Here is a 19328-nt window from a genome sequence, read left to right on the forward strand (position 1 = left end):
GTACATGAACTGCCCAAATACTAGATTTCACTTTGGGAAGTAACTGTTCAGCAACTCCCCCCTCTTGCTAAAATGAAGATGTTTCAGCACTGCGTCTGGCATCAAGACCTACTCAAAACACCTTGCAATTAGTAGACGATAAAAAATTAACAGTAGAGTGCAGTGAAGCAACATCAAACAGGCTGTTATACAACACGCAGTTTGAGAAAGCACACACGGCTCAAACTGTGCAGAACAGTTTGAGCTTTATTCACCATGTGTTTTTGGCAATAGACAACCTGATTAAGGCAAGGTAATCAAAAAATGTTAAATAAGCCTGGGAATATTCTCTAGTTTTGTTATTATGTTCTTTGCCCGTCCTGTCTGTGACACTCAGCTCCGAGACCACTGGTTCTCACTGAAGACATAAATCTTTCAAAAAAAAGGCACAAATACATAATTTTTACTTAAACAGCTGGACACTAGTTTTTGGCAAATGTTACTCAAACAGGAGTAAATAGTGGATTTGTTGGGAACTATTTTCAGCAGTGGATTTATACACATTTGCTGCTCTTGTGTGTCTTTCCAGCAGCAGTACAGTGTACCATATGTAGGAGTGACTCACAATAAACTACAGTTCATCCCTATGAGTAGCTTCTTTTAGAATATACATAATCATTTGATCAATTCTTAATATAAAAATGCTGCAACTTTAACAGACACTGACTACTGAATATAATTCACAAATACATACACACACACACATATATATGCACTTGCAGTATTTTCTGTAATAAAAGTTACATTATTTAACTTATCTTAGTCTATATTCATTAAAGCAAATGTTTAGATTAATTAAATGTTTACATTAGACTACCACTATATACACTACAATCTCCAAGAGCAAGAGAGATGAGCCGATAAGAGAAGCAAAGTTTGGGTTTGGCTAGCTGACTACTTAGATATATCAGGTATCTTCTGGTGAAACGTGTTCAACTGTTCTTAAGTCGATACACAATCCAGTGTTGGTGTGATGTTTCTTTGATCATGTAGCCTCATGTTACTCTACAGTTCGGTGTTTTATCAGTGCAGAGTCTCTTTTAACAATGACAGACAGATCTATCCATGTTACATATGCTCGTCTCTTCCATGAAAATGTCAAAATTCCAGACTTGACTATAATGAAAATCTAATTAGACAAAGCCTGATAACTATTTTAATGAAAATCTGTTGACCCATGGTGGATGTAGTATATCCTGGCTCATTGCTGCAAAGATGTTTTGGAGTCTAATTTGTGCCCTCTAGCGGTCAAATACCACTTAATGCAGCTTTGCGGGGGAGAACTGGGACAAAGCCCTGGTGGTTACATGCCTGTGTATGTGTGTGGGATGATGTGAGAGCGAGACCTAATTTGTCTGTGCCTGTATATATGTGTGACAGAGAGCAGTCTCGTGGGCTCCCCGGGGGACTCACGTGGTAATGGGTCAGCTCCATCTTCTACCGTCTTATTGAGGTGGTAGATGGAGAGGTCAGTCTGCAGGAGGCTGTCTGCTGTGGCTCTGGCCAGAGCTGCCGCCAGGGAGCAGGGACAGTTACTGTGGGGAGGAGAGATGACAGTTATGAATTGGTTAGTTAGAAAAATCATATTGCAATAATCCTGTGTGGAGATCAACAATGTATTCTATCATTTATCCAGTTTATTTGACTGACAGTGAAATATAGGTTTTTCTTTTTTAATACAGGACAGACTAAGACACTGATATGGCAGATATTATGAGCTTATTTTAGCTAATCTAAAGCACAGAAGCACAGAAATTGGTATCAACATACTGTATATATCAAATACAGTGCACACAGTTTAAAAAAAAATGTAACGCATCCGTTGTTATGTTAATATGTTAAAATCTGAATAATAGTCTACAGCCGCACTAGCACGAGGCTTTATTGCTTATTGCTATTTTCCTTCATGGTAATTCATCCCACAGTTGTCAAGCTATCTTAGTGTGGACCAAAGTGCTGGACTAACCACCGTCTAACCAGCGAGTGAAGCTGCTAGCATGGCTAAAAGACATATTATACAATGTCTTGTGTGTAAGTGGAAGGTTTGGCATAAGAAAGGCAGAAACCCATTGGATTATCTGAAAAATTAATAGTCACAAAACTGAAAACAGGCATGAAAAGTTCACATTTTCAAATGGAAAAAGCTAATTTAAATCCAAGATTTACATAAAAGATACATATAAAGAATACAGTACATTTTCGCTAAATGGTGGAACAATCAAAATAAGCCCTCTAATCACTGCATTGCATATTTTAAACCTTTTAACTGCATTAATTTAAGACTGTGGACCCACTGACATGCTGTCAGCCAGAGTGAGCTGGTGCCAGTATTTGAACCTTGAAAATTGTGAAGATTATATAACAGCTCTGTTTGAGTGCAGTGGCACAGCAGTAAATCTGTCCAGAGCTGTGCTGGAGGAGGTGTGTCTCTTCTTAAGGTTAAAAAGAGTTGGGGAGGAGGAGGAGGAGGAGGAGGAGGTCGTTTGAAGGACTGAAGACTTGCTGTACATGAATCAGTAAGATAACTAGGTCACCTCCAGATGCAGGTAACCATGGTAACCCAGCTTCCTCTGCCTCACACACTAAAATTAAGTTGAAAATAAACCACAACTGAATTGATGTTAGCTTCTTAATTAAGGGGGAGAAGATCAAAGCTTGCTTCAGTGCTGTGAAAAAGTATAATTAAAAGAACTTTTCCATGTCTGTCCTGGACAAATCTGATCTGCAGCCAGTCATACCCCGAATCCTTGATACATGTTTAAAAGTACAAAAATGTCCGGCAGGAGGAATGTGAAGTTTTGATTAAAACCCTTTTTTGGTGGCTCGTTCATAAAACACTCAAATAAAAACATAGACGGGTTTCAACATAAGCAGGTCATAATCAAGGTTCAAATCAGAAGGGAAAACCTGAGTCTAGTCTTTTAACGCGTTGTGTTTTAATTAAGACAACAGATGGGAGATAATACATGTCATTGGTTTGTGAAGCTGTATACAGTGGTGCTCTGATCTAAATGCTAATGTCAGTGTGCTAACACAATGTTAACATGCTGATATTTAGCAGGTATAATGTTCACCACCTTAGTTTAGCGTGTTAGCATGCTAACATTTGCTAATCAGCACAAAATACAAGTACAGCTGCGGTTAATGGGAACGTCATTAGTTCAGGTAGATAAATTTTGCCCTGATGACAGCGCTACATACAATCACCAAGTCAGAGGATCCTCAAAATGCAATTCATGCAACAGACTGTGTGACATTTCAGTCTGGAATGTCCCAAATAAATTAATGTTTCACAACGAGGGTCTGGAATCAGTTTCCTTATTCAGACCTGGATATATGGTAAAAATCAAAAAAGTCTCTTTCTAATAGATGGTTTAACCTCTTCCAAACCCTCAATTCTTAATCAAGAATAACAGCTTCCTAATATTTCGCTATTAGATAGTCCAAATTCTGCTTTTTTTTATTGCTTTCTGTCAAACTCCACATTACTCCTGCTCTCATTTACATGTTTGAAGATTTCAACACTGGAGTTCAGTGCATCCCAAGATATACCCAGCACAACTCTTTTTGGACTGTTTTCCCTTTATAGTCCATGCTGTATTATATTGATTTAAAACGTAGCAGTGTGGCAGCAGAATCCTCAAATATCTATTCAATAACATGCTAGTTAGTATAATTTTTAGTCATTGCACTGCGTGTAATGTACCTAAATAAATGAGCTGAGGTTGGCTGAGTACAACACAGGGATATATTCTCAAATTAAATGCTGCGTATTAAGTGTGAAAGGGCCTCTGTGGCTCTTATAAAATGGCATGGGTTTAATCACTGGAAACCCAAACCAACAGTAAACAGCTTGAACATCTTTAAGAATTCAGCTCTGCTCTTGCTAACTGAGACGGCTGTGTGAGATCAATATCTTCTAATTAATTTCTACGAATGTGGACAGACGTCTAGGCTTTCCACAAATAAGAGAAGATCTCTATTTACATTTATGACTATGTACTACTATGTCTGTGAAGGTTCGCAGTCATCCAGGTCATAGTTATCCGAAGAAGGTTAAAGTCAAGGGCAACTGGCCTTGGTTGAAGATACTAGAAGACGTTTCGTCTCTCATACAAGAGACTTCTTCAGTTCTGACTGACTGGTAGGGAAACTCAGCAATTTAACCTCTGAGGGGTTGTTAACCCTAACCCAGAATTGAAGAAGTCTCCTGGATGAGGGACGAAATGTCTTGTAGTATCTTCAACCAAGTCCAGTTGCCCTTGATTTTAACCTTCTTTGGATATCTACTACTATCAGAATATTTTAACAAAATGTGGTGGCATCACACCTGATCTCTGCATTGGTTTCTGGTTCATTTTAGTATTTGATTATAAATTCTTATCCATGGCTTAGTTTCATAGAATCTCTCTGATGAGCTTTGTCATACTTGAGCCTGTCAAACCTCTAAGGTTATCTGTTCCACAGCTTAGCCATGCAAAGTTGGTTAAAACTGCTTCCGGTTTTCATGGTTCAGTGTGTAGATAAACAAAGCATTCATAGTGTCTTTCTTGCATAAAAGCACTCTGTGCTTCCCCAGAGAAAAAGTTCTGAATTAAAAGAGGAAGTTAAATAATAAAATAATAAAACAATAACTTCCTGTTGAAACAGAACTTTCCTGTTTCTAGAAAGGCATACATATTTACCATGAAAACATATGTAGTAAAGTCTTTCTAACACTTTAGAAAGCACAGCAAAAAAAAGTTTTTTATCTGTACCCTTAAAATAAAGGAATCAGGATAGGATTTTACAGAATTTTATTTTGGCCTGATAATAATTTGATGCAACCACATAACTATAACGCAGAGTCCCTCTGATTTCATTACCTTTTTTGTGTCATGTTAAGTTTTGCTAGGACAACATGTAAGCATGTGTACTCACTGACAGTATTATTTGCTTTTTTTGTAAACTTCACCGTATTTCCTTTGTAATGCAACGTGCCATATTAACAGTCTTGCCTTGCATTTACTATTGTCAACAAATAACAACAAACTGTAGTTCCCTTCCTTTCTTCTTCCCTACTCTCACAATATGTTGTAGTGTTGGAAAAAGTTGTGACATAAAGTTGAAACACAACAGGGAATATTCCTCTCTCCATGGCAACCAAGGAAACTACAAATAACTTTTCTGACGATCATGTTACAGAAATAGTTAAATGTATTAAAAAGGCAATTAACTCATTTCCATCCTGACATATCCGAATATATCCAGACAATTTATTGTATCCACATCACGGCAGGCCTCATCTGATGTGATGGACTGTAAGACACAGGAATTAACATACGATCTGGATTTACAATGGACGATTCCACAACTCACAATTCATGACAAGTACGAACAATCAGTGCTAATGCAGGAAGTAGAGTGATCTTTATGTAGCAAAGTGGATTGTAAAGGTGTGGCGGTTTTGGGGGAGTGGATGGGGTTTGCATCTTGTCTCAGATCTGTAATTAACATACACCTTTTAATTTGTCGTAACTACCATCTTTCCCTTAACCATGTGCTTTAGAAGGCTAACCCTAACCATTCATTAACCATAGTTAATTTACCTAACCTTAACCATACCGTAGTTGTCATGTTCAGATATTGTAGAAAATGAGAATTTTAAAAACATTTGCATTGAGCTACCCATCCCTGCTTTTATGGACTAGATAAACTGTCTCCTCTCCAGGGGGGGTTTATTAGTATTATACTCCAAACTATTATCCAGGCAGCAGAAGAGACCGTCTAAGAGACTTTGATGTAAAAGATGAAGACATATCATGGGACAATGTGTGGGGAAAACTACAGCAGCATATTAGGGCCACTGTAGGTTTAAAAATTATTTAATTGATTGGATATTCTCTGAGATTAAAATCACAAATTTAAGAGATAAAACTCAGAAATTTGCAAAAAAAACCTCAAATTCTGAGATTAAAGTCACAAATTTAAGAGAAAAAACTCTTTCACCAACCAGTATTATGAGATATTTCTTTCTGTTTCTGGTTTTAGTCAGCATTCTTGTCACCTTGATTCTGCCCAAACTATGATCTGATCCCAAAATGCAAAGCTGGCAGACTTCATGATAAAATATGGGGCATCAGAGGTTAAGGTTAGCGTTGCAGGATGCTCTGGATGGAACACTACAGTGATGTCCATGTGACAAACGCACGTGGTTTCACATGGCAGCAGTAGCATGCCGGTTCAATTCACAATATCTGGCATCCTGTCACTTCTCCAGTCTGCAGTCCGCATGTGTGCGCAGGAGGATAAACTGCTGAAAGCATCTACAGCCAATAAGATTCTCAGCCGATTTGAGGCTCTAGCATAACCTCACCTCAAGCCCCTGCAGTACAGTAAAGATCAATCTTACTGCAGGCGCTAACATAGTACAACCAATGGCTTCATCATTTAAAGGCATTTTCAAATAGATAGAAATGGTTCTGCGGGTTGAGCACAGATTCTTTCCTGTCTGGCCTTCAGATCTGTTTCACAGGTGGCTAGTTGTTTTTTTCTTCTACTCATTCTGTGTGAAGTACTTTGATGGACATCTGCTGTTCAGTGTGATTTTAAAGTTGGGAAATCTCTAGTTAGAAAAACACGAATGATCCAGATGGACTGCAGTAATATCTTGTTTTTCTGGAAGTGTCTTCCTTGGATGCAATTTTATGAACTACAGCCACTGTTGGTATCAGAAATAAGGTTATATGGACCAGAGAGTTTTGTATCCGGTCTTGTTCCTCTCCTCTCTTAGAAACTTATTTTTCGGCAGATCCTTGATTTTGTTCTCAAACTGGGTCAAGGGCTGGAAACATCAGGAACAGAGTAGTTAAAGCATGCCCCCATAAAGCAGTAACCATCGAAACCTCCTGGGTAAGCAGAAATATGTTGTCCTCCTTCTTAAACGGTGGATCGTCTTAGGTCAAAACAATTCTTGACAAGGATACCACTGAATTAAAAATGGACCCAGTTTGGATCAATATAGCACAATGCTGGGTTAACTTTACCTTAGATAGTGACCCAGTGTTAGTTCCAAAAAACTAAATATGGTTATTTGGATTCAGTGTTAGACACAAGCTCACGTTTTACCTCAAAGCTGTCACACATGTATTGTTAGTAACTATGTGTCTATGACATTCAAAATGGCAATCCCACCCCCTCCCTTCAGGCCTCCCTCCAAAGGCAGGTAGACAGGCTAGCCAATCATTTAATTTGGACCAGCCTGTGCTTATTACAGTCCTGCAACAGCCACAGATACCAGATTCTTGTGTCAGAGCATTTGATTTATTGATTGCTATCGGGATGTAAAGAGAATTTCAACAACTATAAGCGTTTAAATGGTTAACTACCAGTTAAAGCTGGTTACTGGGTTAAGTTAAGCCTAAATTCCACTGCATGGTGCTGTTTGGCTTGACTCTGTACTTTTCTCAATTAATTTGCCCCCTCAATGTAGGCGGGATTATTAGCTGATCATCACAGTGACGCGTGAAACTGCTGTGACATCATCTTCAATGCAACACATCTTCATGTTACTCCACCCATCTTGCTGGATCCTTTCATGAGCTACCAAACAGAGGCACGTCTGCACTTCAATTGCTGCTATTTTTTGAAATATGGGTCAAGTGAATAAAACAAACTGATGGTAGCATGGTTATATAAAAAGGATGCCCAGTGTCGCTCAAGTGATGATTCTCTCTTTTCCCCCCATCAGTTTGGAATTACATGAATAAGGGATCCCTTTAGCCAGTTTGGAAACAGCGACCAAAAACTATTGTTTTAAAAACAGACTTAAAAAATGTGAAACCTTTCCTTAGAACTGGATTTTATTAAGTATAATATCATTTTATGGAATTTCTGTTTGCGGGACAGTTAGCTGCAACCATGTTGAGATTTCCTAAGAGAGGGTGTGCATATGAAAATGTGTCATGTAGATATATTCTTTCTCATTCACTTCTAAACTTGTTTCTTTAGTAACTCAGTTAGAATTTTTTATGGTTTGACCTTTGCAGTAAATACAATGAACACATACTTACACATTGTTAATCAATATGCTTAAATTGTGCAGAGAAATACATTTAAAATACTTGTATGGTTGTGTTTTTTTAACATTGGATACATAGGAAAGGCTAGTCATTGTCTCTGTTTACTAGATTATACTACATGCTATAAAAATGAACAGGGATTTTTTTACACGTGAGAGTGTTCAGTGGATAAAAGAGGAAGTAAAGACAGAGAGAGAAACGAGGGTGGGGAGGGTGTAACTATCAGTATTTGGGTTTGTTCACCAGGAGTGTCCTCTCCTCCATGTTTCCATTCATAGAAACATGTTCCTCTCTCTCCTCTCCTCACTCGCTCCACCACTGGCTGCCCTGTGGGGGTGGATGCTGAGCTGAGGAGCTCCGATTGGCTGCAGGTCACACAGGAATACACACGGCGCACCAATGAAAGCTCCCTTTGGTTTGTGCATCACTGTGAGGTCATGTGGAACGGAGGAGGATTAAAAGGGGAGCTTAATCTCAGTTCACACTATCACACTGCAACAACACGACTGACTAAATATAAAAAAACAGCACTGGTTGGACTGGTTCAACTGGTCAACATCATACATTCATAGTAATTTTTCAGTCTTTATATTTAAATGCTGCTGTGCTCTATTTTACAACGGGTTTCTTTTCCGTCTATTTCTTAATTTTGATTAAATGTAAGCCATGTTTCATTGTGAATATTTGTGGAGACACATGCACACCCACATACACAGCTCAAATGATCCAGTACAACAAAACCCCCAAATCTCAGAATATCACCTCTTCTCTGATAGTCTCAACAAAAACTGAGCAATAATCACCAAAAAGGCCACTGCTTTGGATTGGATTGTCGTGTACAGGTGTTGCCGTTATTGTGTCCGCCCCCTGTATGCTGCACATGACTGGTAACCTCAACACTTTGTAAAGGAGGAACTGCTTTATATACTGTCTGTCTGTCTGTATGTATGTATGAGCAACGTCTTATGCCACCTGCAGCCATTAAATGTTAACACTGCAGTTTTAGCTACAGTTTATGTGTGTAGTGTTCAATAATTTACATTTTAAACCTGCAAAAAGTAAAGGTTTTGTCAAGTGGAGCATATTTTTTTTGCTGAATGCTGAAAAGAGTTTACACTGCTCATAGTGTCACATTGTGTCCTCTGTCCTCCAGGTTACAGTGGAGAGGGGACCACGAGCGTGATGATTTGTCCCAAGAAATAAACTAGAGGTGCTGGAGGTATAGGCCATGAAAGCTTTCTTTCTTTCTTTTAAAAACAAAAATTGATGAATCTCACATAGTACGTACTTTTTGTTATTGCTGTATTGGAATCTTTTTGATTGTTTTTACCTCACTTTTGTTTATTTATTTTGACAATTTCGCTTATTTTATTTTCTTATTCATTGATTGCGAATAAAGACAATGACTTTACTATAAACACTTAACGTCATATGTGTAGCTAGTATTTGATTTTATTATTTCACCTTCAGACCTTCAGGGAGTCAGTTTAGACAGAGAGAAGGCGCAGAGAATCAGACAAATCAAATGTGAATTAGAGAACAGATAGAAGCTTGTAACTAGGGCTGCAACTAACCTTTATTGTCATTATCAATCAATCTGATAATTGTCTTCTTTAATCGTTAATTAGAAATGTCCCACATTCCCAGAGTCCAAGGTGATGTCTTCAAATGTCCTGTTTTGTCAACAACAGCCCAAAACCAAAAAAAGAGATATTCAGTTTACAATGATATAAAAGAGAGATAGAAGAAAATGTAATACAAAATAGTTGGTTACTTGCTTAACAAAAATTACTTTAGACGACTACTTGTAAGATTTTCCCTCTATTTCTCACAACATAACCCCCATGCCTGCACAGTTACAATTTTTCCCTGGTTACAGCCTTGACTGTTGATAACATGTGGGCATTGATTACAGCGGTATGCTTGAGTCAGAGGTGATCGCTGCCTTCTCTCATGGTCTTTACCACAGTTTGGTGTTGCTTTTGTTCTGTCGTGCGGTCTCTGCTGCAGCTGTGTTTAGCTACAGTCGTGGAGGGAGCTTTGACAGGCTCCTTGCCGTGATAAAACTGGAGAGCTCTGAGTGTATGTGTTAGCAGATGACTCATGCATGCAGCCATGTTTCTTTGTGTGTGTGTGTGTGTGTGTGTGTTTTTTACCATCGTTTTCTACAGAATTAGCCCCGGAGTGGAGCAACAAGGTTGTTTCCATAGCAACACAGAAGCAAGTGAATGACAGTCGATGGTGTCAGTCGTCTTTGCTGCCAAACCCACAGAACAAGCTCCCTCCTAATTTATTCTAAATATTGAACCTTTTCTGCGCCAAGTGGAGGTGAGAGTGTAGATCCACTGGCTCTATTGATATGTTCTGTTTTGGGCACTGGTCCCTTCTACCAGGCTTTCCTCTTATTGAACCAGGAAGAGCCTTTTTTCTAGGAACAGAGAGGAAATCCTCTGTCTATCTAAATCAAATTTTCCAAAATGTGGTCAAAAGAAAAATTGGAATTAGAGATTTTCTAATAACTACTGTTATGTGAACACAGTGTTCTCAAGAGGGCATAACAGGATTACACAAGAGCGCCAGTAACCCCTAAATCACAGCATTTATTTGACTGCTGCTTCTCCCTTAAGATGGCTTTCAAATGACTTTGATGAATTAATTTGTCTCCCCAGTTCACACGCACCATGTGGCGCTTTAGTCTGTCTCCGGGCTTTCTAATAGTGAGTGGCAGGAATCCACTGATGCTGGAAATAATAAAAAAAATAAAGAGTCTTTATTGCATATTTTTCAAGTAAAAGGGATAAAACCCTTTGTTCTTAATCCATGTTCAGGCTTTTTCATGCTTTAAAATATCCACATTGTTCTTCTGATATATCTGCATTTTGCTTTTCCATCCGGACATCTATATCTAAATGTTGAGCACTTTCATTTTACAGTAATGTTTTGTTACCGTTTGAATGATATGGCTGGCGTTATTCTGTATTTTTATTATTGTGAACAAATCCCAGGACAGAAAAATTTAATTTTTTATGCTACATAATTTCCTGTAAATGCTGCATTTGCTGGGGACTATTTTCAGATTATGGTACATTTGGTGCTCTAGTAAGAATTTACAGAGAAGAAGCCAGATCTATAAATGATTTTTTGTTTAGGTTAGGGAAAGAGCAAGGTCATTGTTAAAAGAAACCAGCACTGACGGTTTTGTTGGCCCAATGCACCCATATCTCTTTCCTCTGTGGACTTTGCTGCTCTATAATTACCCGGTTTCCTCCTTTGCTTCTAATGGAACAGAGTGATAATTTCTGCTGTCACTACAGGGATTTGTCACTTGAACATAAACAAGTAATTTCTGTGCTGTCGTTTTTTCAGGACAGACTTGCATAAAGTGCAGTGGAGCAGATGGACGGATTGATATGGAGGTTGATTAAGCGAGTGTCTACATCCGTTTATGGTGAACTGTGGGAGTGGAAATCAGGCTTGCAACGGTTTTATAAATCTAGTGAGAGGCACCATGGACATTTCTGGGTTTGCGCGTACGCAGAGTTTTATGCATCCGGCAGCAGCAGGACGGTGTATGTGGGATCGACTCAGAATAATGTACAGTGTGTGTGTTCATGGTAATGAAGGATAATGTCACCCGGTGCAACAAAGTGGCTCATTGATGTGTTTTCGAACAACAATGGAGCGTCATGGCACAGAGGAATCAGTCTTTGGCTACACAGACAGTACTTGTTAGTGGCATCAATTCATTGTTGGTTTTGTTCTTTGTTGTCGAGAATGACAAAAATACAGATTATCAAGAGACTTATTCTATAATAACAACACATCCCCAGATGGGGTTTTTTTGAGTATCTACTGTAGACTCAGTAGAGACGTAGCTGTTGATGCTAAAAAAAATTACTTTTTTATATAAACACTGTACTTGAGTAACTGTACAGATGTGTTGACCAAGACAAGCCCATCTACAGTAAACAGTACAATCTGCACAGCTCGGCTGAAGACAACAGCAGATGTCAACAAAAATTGTGTGGTGTTTCTCCCTCTCAGCAGTTCTACCTTATAACCAAAGTACACCTCTGGAGCGCTGCTGATGTAACACAGTGCACTTCAAACAGCGTGGAAATGATGGAGCTACTGTGACTGGAGACGTCACAGAGTGCTGCTGTATGCATTTGCAGAGCCATGTTCTACTTACGATGAAGTGCACAATGTTGGCTGCAGAGAAGCGTGTCTAATCTGTCATAAAATTAGAAAACAAACCCTCCACAGCCACTAAACTCCTGTAAAAACCTACAATACATCTGAGACCATTGTGTAGGCAGTGGGTCTACAACTTCAACAACACATGACAGTAACTGCAGACTTAAAGGTGACGCACTGCAAGGAAACCGAGGCGTAAAGCGTTGCATGTGTGATGTGTTTGAAATGGTTGTGGTCTGCTGTAGCTCAGTTTCCAGCTAAGCCTCCAGACTCCACGGATAGACTGGGCAACTTGCATGTAATTCCTTCTGAGGGTTTTGAGCAGGCCTAGTGCTGCTCTGCACAAAGCCTTAAGGCAGTATTATGTAATCCACCAGCTGGATCATTGGTGGATTGGTGAGAGCCTATAGCAGAGCCACGTCATGTCCTGACTTGAACTATCTCTGGAAGCTCTTTTAATTGAACCAATTTCAAATAAACAACATTGTTGTCTTGTGAGCAATGAAACGTTAGATTTGCCACACATTGAGCAGGATAAGTGCTATAATATGTATAAGTATAGTCAAATTAGCTGTTTGTCTGCGAATACTCAACTCTAAAAATCTACTTCTTCTCATCCAATGTGCATTAAATTTTTCTACATTTTGTCCCTTTTTAAAAGAATAGTTTGACATTTATTTGGGTTTTTTTTCCTTGCAGAGAGTTACAGTAAATGAGAAGATTGATACCACGTTAAATCTCCGCCTTAAGTAGGCATCTAGACCCTGGGGGTCAAAAACAGTGCTATAGTAACTGCATTCACCCAAACCTGTCCCAGACTTTACAACTGAGTAGATTGTGTTTATGGCAACATTGTATTCTTAACTATTTTCTCGCCATCACGTAACCAAAAAGCTTGGTGATTGGATGTTTCTTGCCAAAATGCACTTCAGGAATCGTGGTTAACTTCTGTCCAGTAACTTTTTTAACGCATAACATTGTCTATGGGAAAAATTACTGGGATTTGTACTTTGTAGTAAACATTACTAAACAGGCGTAATTTGTGTTTTTGTTGGGTACTAATTTCAGCTGCATATTGCGTCCGCTACAGTAACTCCAAAGAGAAAAAAATTATTTCATCACAAGAAAAACATGTTAGAAGGATCAATTCATTGTTTGTTTTGATCTTTTCTTGGTATTTTTAAAAATAAAAAGAAACATAATATCGGCAGCCCTTAAATATTTATTTGTTCAAGCACTGAATACATCTACTATGCTGCCCTCAGTCTGTTCATCCACTTTGCGGCAACCATGATGGGAAAAACAACTGGGATTCAAAACATTTTCTCTGTAATTGACTCATTTATCATTTATCGTACCTTGACATTCTATGACATAGCCCAGCACACAAGATTTCCTTCAAGGATGTCAGAAGGGAAATATTTGGTGCAAAAAGAAACTTCAAGACTCAACGTGCTGACTTGATCCTTTCCTCACCATCTGTTAAGTATTAAATTGCTTAGAGCTTAGAGGATGAAATGCTGGTGATTGTGAACCGCTCCCTGCATACTGGCATGGCACCCATGGCTCAGAAAACAGCTGTGAAACGTCTCCTAAGTAAATGTAAACCCGACCCCATGACACTTGACAAACTTGGACTTAAAATCCTTCGTTTGTAATTAAAATAATAGAAAAAGTTGAACGGCTCATTTCTTATGTTATATTTACTGTATTTTATAGGAATTTAATAGATTTTTCAATCTGGCTTTCAAGCTCAGCATATCACCAAACAAACTTCAGAGAAATCCTAGTTGACACTTTATTTTAATTTAGTCCCATTTTAATTATTTGATAATAGATTATTGTTTTAGTCTGCTTTTCATATATGAAGTATTTATTTCATTTTCAGTTTTTGTGTTAAAAGCTTTCTGCTTAGAAGACTTGATGACAGCCAAGAGAATTATGATGTGACCTTTAGTCTAACACTTTGGTTAATTACATTGTACTTTGTGACATTTTCTTTGGTGAAATATCCAGTTGAACACAAATAATATAAAACTCTGAGACACAAACTGCTATTAAATGTACACTAACACACCCCAGAGGATGAACCATTTCCATTTTGGTAACTTTATTCTTGTGCCACCCTCAAGTCAAAATGTCATCTTAAGACTGTCCACATGTAATGGAAATCAGATGAGCACATTCGTATAACAGGCAGTGCTGAAAGTATTAACTATTGATTAGTCAACTGACAGAAAATGAGTCGTCAACAATTATGTAATTTATCAAGCAGTCTTCTAATCTTTCATGTCGTTAATTTATCACCTCAAATGCTTTTAAAAGAAAAATATCAAGGTTGGTGTTGGCACAACTGAGCCCAAGATACACTGGCACTTTTAACTACACAGCCATTATTTTGATAAAAGGTGGGCTGATATGGTTAACACTGCAATTTAGGTTTACTGTCATTTATGAACTCATTATTGTTCCTTATACAGCCGTATTATATTATATTATAATAAGTATAGTATACAATAACACCTAAAAATATGTCTAATTCCAGTTAGATAATCATAGTCTTTAACATGATGAAGTCCAACAGTATAATCACACTGTTTGACCTTGTTGTGTTATCCTTTTTCTCCAGGTGCTCATTTAGATTCAGATAAATTAATTATACTATGTATGGCTTTTTTAGGGTCATGTCACCCACAGGCTCCACGTGCCCCTCTCTCCCCTATTCAGCAGCTTTCAAATACATGTTTCAAGGTCAGAAAGGGACAGGAATTCTGGACTATAATGTGAGCTGAACTGCTTTGCATTCAGTTCATCTGCCACAAACATATGACTCATCATTTAAATTATGGGCACCTTGTGCGAGCAAGGAAGAACGGCACTTTGGAGCAGCAGCAGACTGGAAAAGCTTCTGTAAAAGTGTCTATCCATAATGCTGTAGGAGGGAAAGGAGGACACTGCACACTTGTGAAGGTCATTGCACTTCCAAAAATGGGGCCTCTCCAGAGCTGAATTAATTAAGGTGCCTCTTTTAGAGACATCAGTGTGAGCTACTGCTGGAAAGACTAGTTATTCTCCATTCTTTACAATCCAGTTTTACAGAGTTACAAACCACGAACCAACCACAGATAGTCATCCTGTAAAACTAGACTGAATGAAAAAGTCTATGCTGCTGCTGCTGTCTGGTACTGTCAACCTGAAACTTCATTGTTCTACTCAACACTTTCTAAGAAAAGCAATAAATATAACTGCAAAACTTTGTGCAACATTATTTCTATTGTGCTATAAATCATACAATACATTATATTGTGAAATACACACTTCTATTCTTCTTTTTTTTTTAAATGTTACCAAAATATATCCAGATTCTTTCCATTCAGCTGTATAAATAAAATTATTTAGATTTTTAATAATGCCAAAAGCAGAGACCATATTTATTTAACATTATTCCGCTTTAAAATCACACAGGTTTCAATTTCTGTTGATAATAATAATTTGGACTATTCAGAAAGGGTGATGAAAGAAATGTTTTTGAGATTAAGATTGAGTTACAGAAGTTACGAACAGAGGCTAGACATTAAGTGATGTCTCTGTACTCCGAAAAAAATCTGAAGTTTCTAAACCGGAGCTAAAACAACCCTGATGGCATCATGAGGCTTTATTTTCTTCTAACAGAAGCAGCATAGCGGCTTGTAGCACATAACAAGAGGGCTCTAGTTTTAAGCCACTGTCCTGTCTCTGTGGACTTTGCATGTTCTCTCTATATTTGCATGGCTTCCCTTTTGGGTTCTCTGCTTTCCTCCCACAGCTGTGGTGAACAGGAGACTGTAAAATGCTCATGACTGCAAGTGTGTCTCAGTCCTCTTCCCAGTGTATGCTGGGACATTTATAGGAGGGTATGGCAAATGATGTAACACCTTACCGTACATCCATACAGTCCAGTTCTTTCAGAGCTGAATGACCAGTGTAACTGATTTGAGCAAACTTGACAGCCCAGAAATGTTTACTATTATATTATTGTGGTAATTAACAAGACCCGCCTACTACATTCTACAGACATACTACTCTGTTAATGTCTTTGTATTTACTCCTAGTTCTGTGTTTGCATTATTTTGGCTTTGTCTGCTCTGTGTCTGTTCAATCCTAGTTCAGTCTGTTTTCCCTGTTGGTTGTAGTTTATTTGTATTATTTGTGATATGTCTGCTTGTGTTCTGGATTAGTTTGTTATTCTGATCTGTTCCGTCTTATTTTGATCTGTGTTTAGTAACCTGTGTTCTGTCCGTTCCCACAGTAATCCCTCTGCCTTCCTGTCTGCCTGTTTCTCCTGTTGGTCTCTTCTCTTCTTTTCTGAATCACTACGACATACAGGTACAGCTGGCAGCTTCGAGTACAGGCCAAGACTCTCCAGTCCTGCTAGCTGCTCTGTGAGGTTGTGCTTAAGAACAGCGATGCTTCCATCCAGCAATCCATCCATTTGTTATATATAAGTCTGGCCTAAAGTGTTGGACAGACCAACATTTCCATCCTCACAGTCGCTAGCTGCTACCTTGGCTAAAAAACATCACTTCATTTTTGGCCATTGATGAACTCATGGAAGTGAAGATGATAGACACTAACGACTCTATATCTAAATCATCCCTTCTGAGCAAAAAGAGATAGAAAATGGCAAACAAATAGGCCGACAGACTGAAAAATAAAGAGTATTCTACCGATTTAACGTTGCACACCTATAACATTGACAGACTCAAGACCAGATCAGAATCGATGCAAAAGAACTAGAGATATCCTCTCTTTTTTTCCCCAACACATTCTTCCTCCTTGTCAAAACGCAGTGCCTGCCTACATTACCCACACTGCAACTCAACTGCCGACAGTTCAGTCAAAGATTGAGATCACTTGATGAGGGAATAGTTGAATATAAGCTATTAGCTACATTAGTTATTGATTAATTACTATGAACTGTTGTAAAAGCTAATGTGGTACAAATAGAGACAGTTGCATATATTGTCCTTCATTACAGTTACAGTTACTCATTAACACATTTAATTTTCTTTATGGATGAAACTAGTTCTATACTGATTGCTTCATAGCACAAAACAAATTCATTATACTGATATTACAGAGAGCAAGGTCACATTATTACATATTGTTTACCGTAACTGCTTCATGGCTGCACTAGTTGGAGGATGCTGTGTAAATCAAATACTGCAGGCTCAACAATTGCCAGTGGTGGTGGAGAGCAGTAACTGAGGCTGCCCTCTGTGGTAATCCCAGCGAGACACTCTGATTAAGGGATTACTGCTGCAACTAATTTCAAAGGCTTGGATAGCCCAAGCCAGAGCTAGGAGGCAAAACAGGAGATGACGTTTTATGGATGACTAGACTGAGAAAAAACTGGAGAAGGATGGATGGATTTAAAACAACCGAAACATGTTGAAGATATGCACAGGCCACTCTCACAGTGCTTCCAGCAATGACTTTCTTTTGTAGGCCTTACTAGGCCAGCGTTTTTTTCTAAGACAAGATGCCTCAAAGTCACAGAAAAACCCCTTTACGGGAGGCTGACACAGCCTCAAACAGCTTCAACTTTCAGAGGTGTTCTAGAAAGCCATTCACTTACTTCCCAGAAGCCTCGGAGGACGTCTGTCTCCAGGGGGACCAAATCTCCTGGCTTCATATTGCTCTGATTAAACAGTGAAAAGCCGGTGGACAGACACACGGTAGCGTAAAAAAACTAGGACTTTCAAACATCCCATCCAAACACACTTTCTGTGCTGGAGCGTATGTTTACTTTCATTTAAAACCCTGCCTTCTCACAGCAAAGCTGTTTCATGGGGAAAGGCGGCTATCACAAGAGTGGCAGCTGCGTCTTTGTTGCGTCTTTGATGTTGTTTTTATATACACTGAATGTGATGTGAGCTGTATCCATTGTCTCTGAAACTAGTTCAGCGCCAAAAGGAGGTCACTTCATTCTGAGACAGTACATGTGGGACTTCACTGGATGGTCTGATTTGTCTGCTGTAAAGTGACAAAATCGTCTGTTTGCTCACTGCGGATGAAATCCATTTTGGGCTCTGGACTGCAGCTTTATTCTGGATCATTGCTGTGGTAATACACAGTACATTCCTCTATGGCATTGCAGTACCTCTCTATTGAAGCTGGGCCTGGTCTAGCCGTGACCCTTGATGTTCTAATTAAAGCAGAAAGGAGAACATATTGTCAGATATGCTCAAGAGTCTGCTCCATGAATATAGCTTCATTCTGCTGGGTGAAGGCTAGTGGACCTCTTTTATTAAATGAAAAGCTCGGTGCGCCTATTAACCACAATGTCGGAGACCTTTGTTAGACGTCATTCCCTCAGTCGTGTCCACTCGCTAGTAAAGACATAAAATGTCCCAGAAAGATACTTTTAATTACTTTCACACCCTCAGATTCCCGGCCATCTCTGTGCAGGCGAAAAGAATGAGAATCCCACGCCGCTTCCAAACCTGCAAACATTGCCAATTGTTGACACCTTCTGATTTGAGCAAGAATTGTTAAAGCTCAGCAATCAACCAGGACCATCATCCACGCACAATCAATCTAATGTAGCGCTTTTCTAGCACTTAAATGGTAACTACGTATTATTTAAAAATGCAACACAGGAGCAACGACTGTAGGAGGTGCGGAGCAACGTAGAGCTGTTAGCTGTCTGTCGGTCTCTCCGCTCCTCTGCTGAGTCTGATGGGACTCTTGACGGTCACTAGAAGCACATTTATGTCTCGTTGAGTGAGTAACTGTGTGGGTACCTGTGTTCTGCTCTGCTCTCCAAGCAGCTCTACTACGAGAGGCTCTCCAGGGTGTGTGTTTGTGGAGGAGTGTCAGTACATAGCCGTACGGTGCTGTTTGTCAGCCCTAAATATCCCTTGAAACTCTGGATACAGCAGTTATTGGTGTTGTGTTCACTGACACTGCAGAGGAATCTCTTTCATGTATGATGAAAGCCTATCCGCTGCCTATCTGGCTCAGCAAAGTTTCTATTAATTCGTTTTTACA

The 19328-nt window shown here is 39.0% G+C and overlaps 1 protein-coding gene across 3 annotated transcripts in view; it reads right to left on the minus strand.

Moving 5' to 3' along the window:
* Positions 1 to 19328, minus strand: part of ppm1e (protein phosphatase, Mg2+/Mn2+ dependent, 1E) — a 45292-nt gene that overhangs the window by 14455 nt on the left and 11509 nt on the right. For 2 of the 3 annotated variants that reach the window (XM_046041009.1, XM_046041010.1), the window contains exon 3: positions 1453 to 1574. In XM_046041009.1, coding sequence (XP_045896965.1) covers positions 1453 to 1574 — 122 coding nt within the window. Of the gene's footprint in view, positions 1 to 1452; positions 1575 to 2337; positions 2421 to 19328 lie in introns of those variants that run through there. The other variant, XM_046041011.1, reaches the window with a different exon arrangement.

This window comes from Micropterus dolomieu, linkage group LG23 (assembly GCF_021292245.1).
Source record: "Micropterus dolomieu isolate WLL.071019.BEF.003 ecotype Adirondacks linkage group LG23, ASM2129224v1, whole genome shotgun sequence".
Lineage (NCBI taxonomy): Eukaryota > Metazoa > Chordata > Actinopteri > Centrarchiformes > Centrarchidae > Micropterus > Micropterus dolomieu.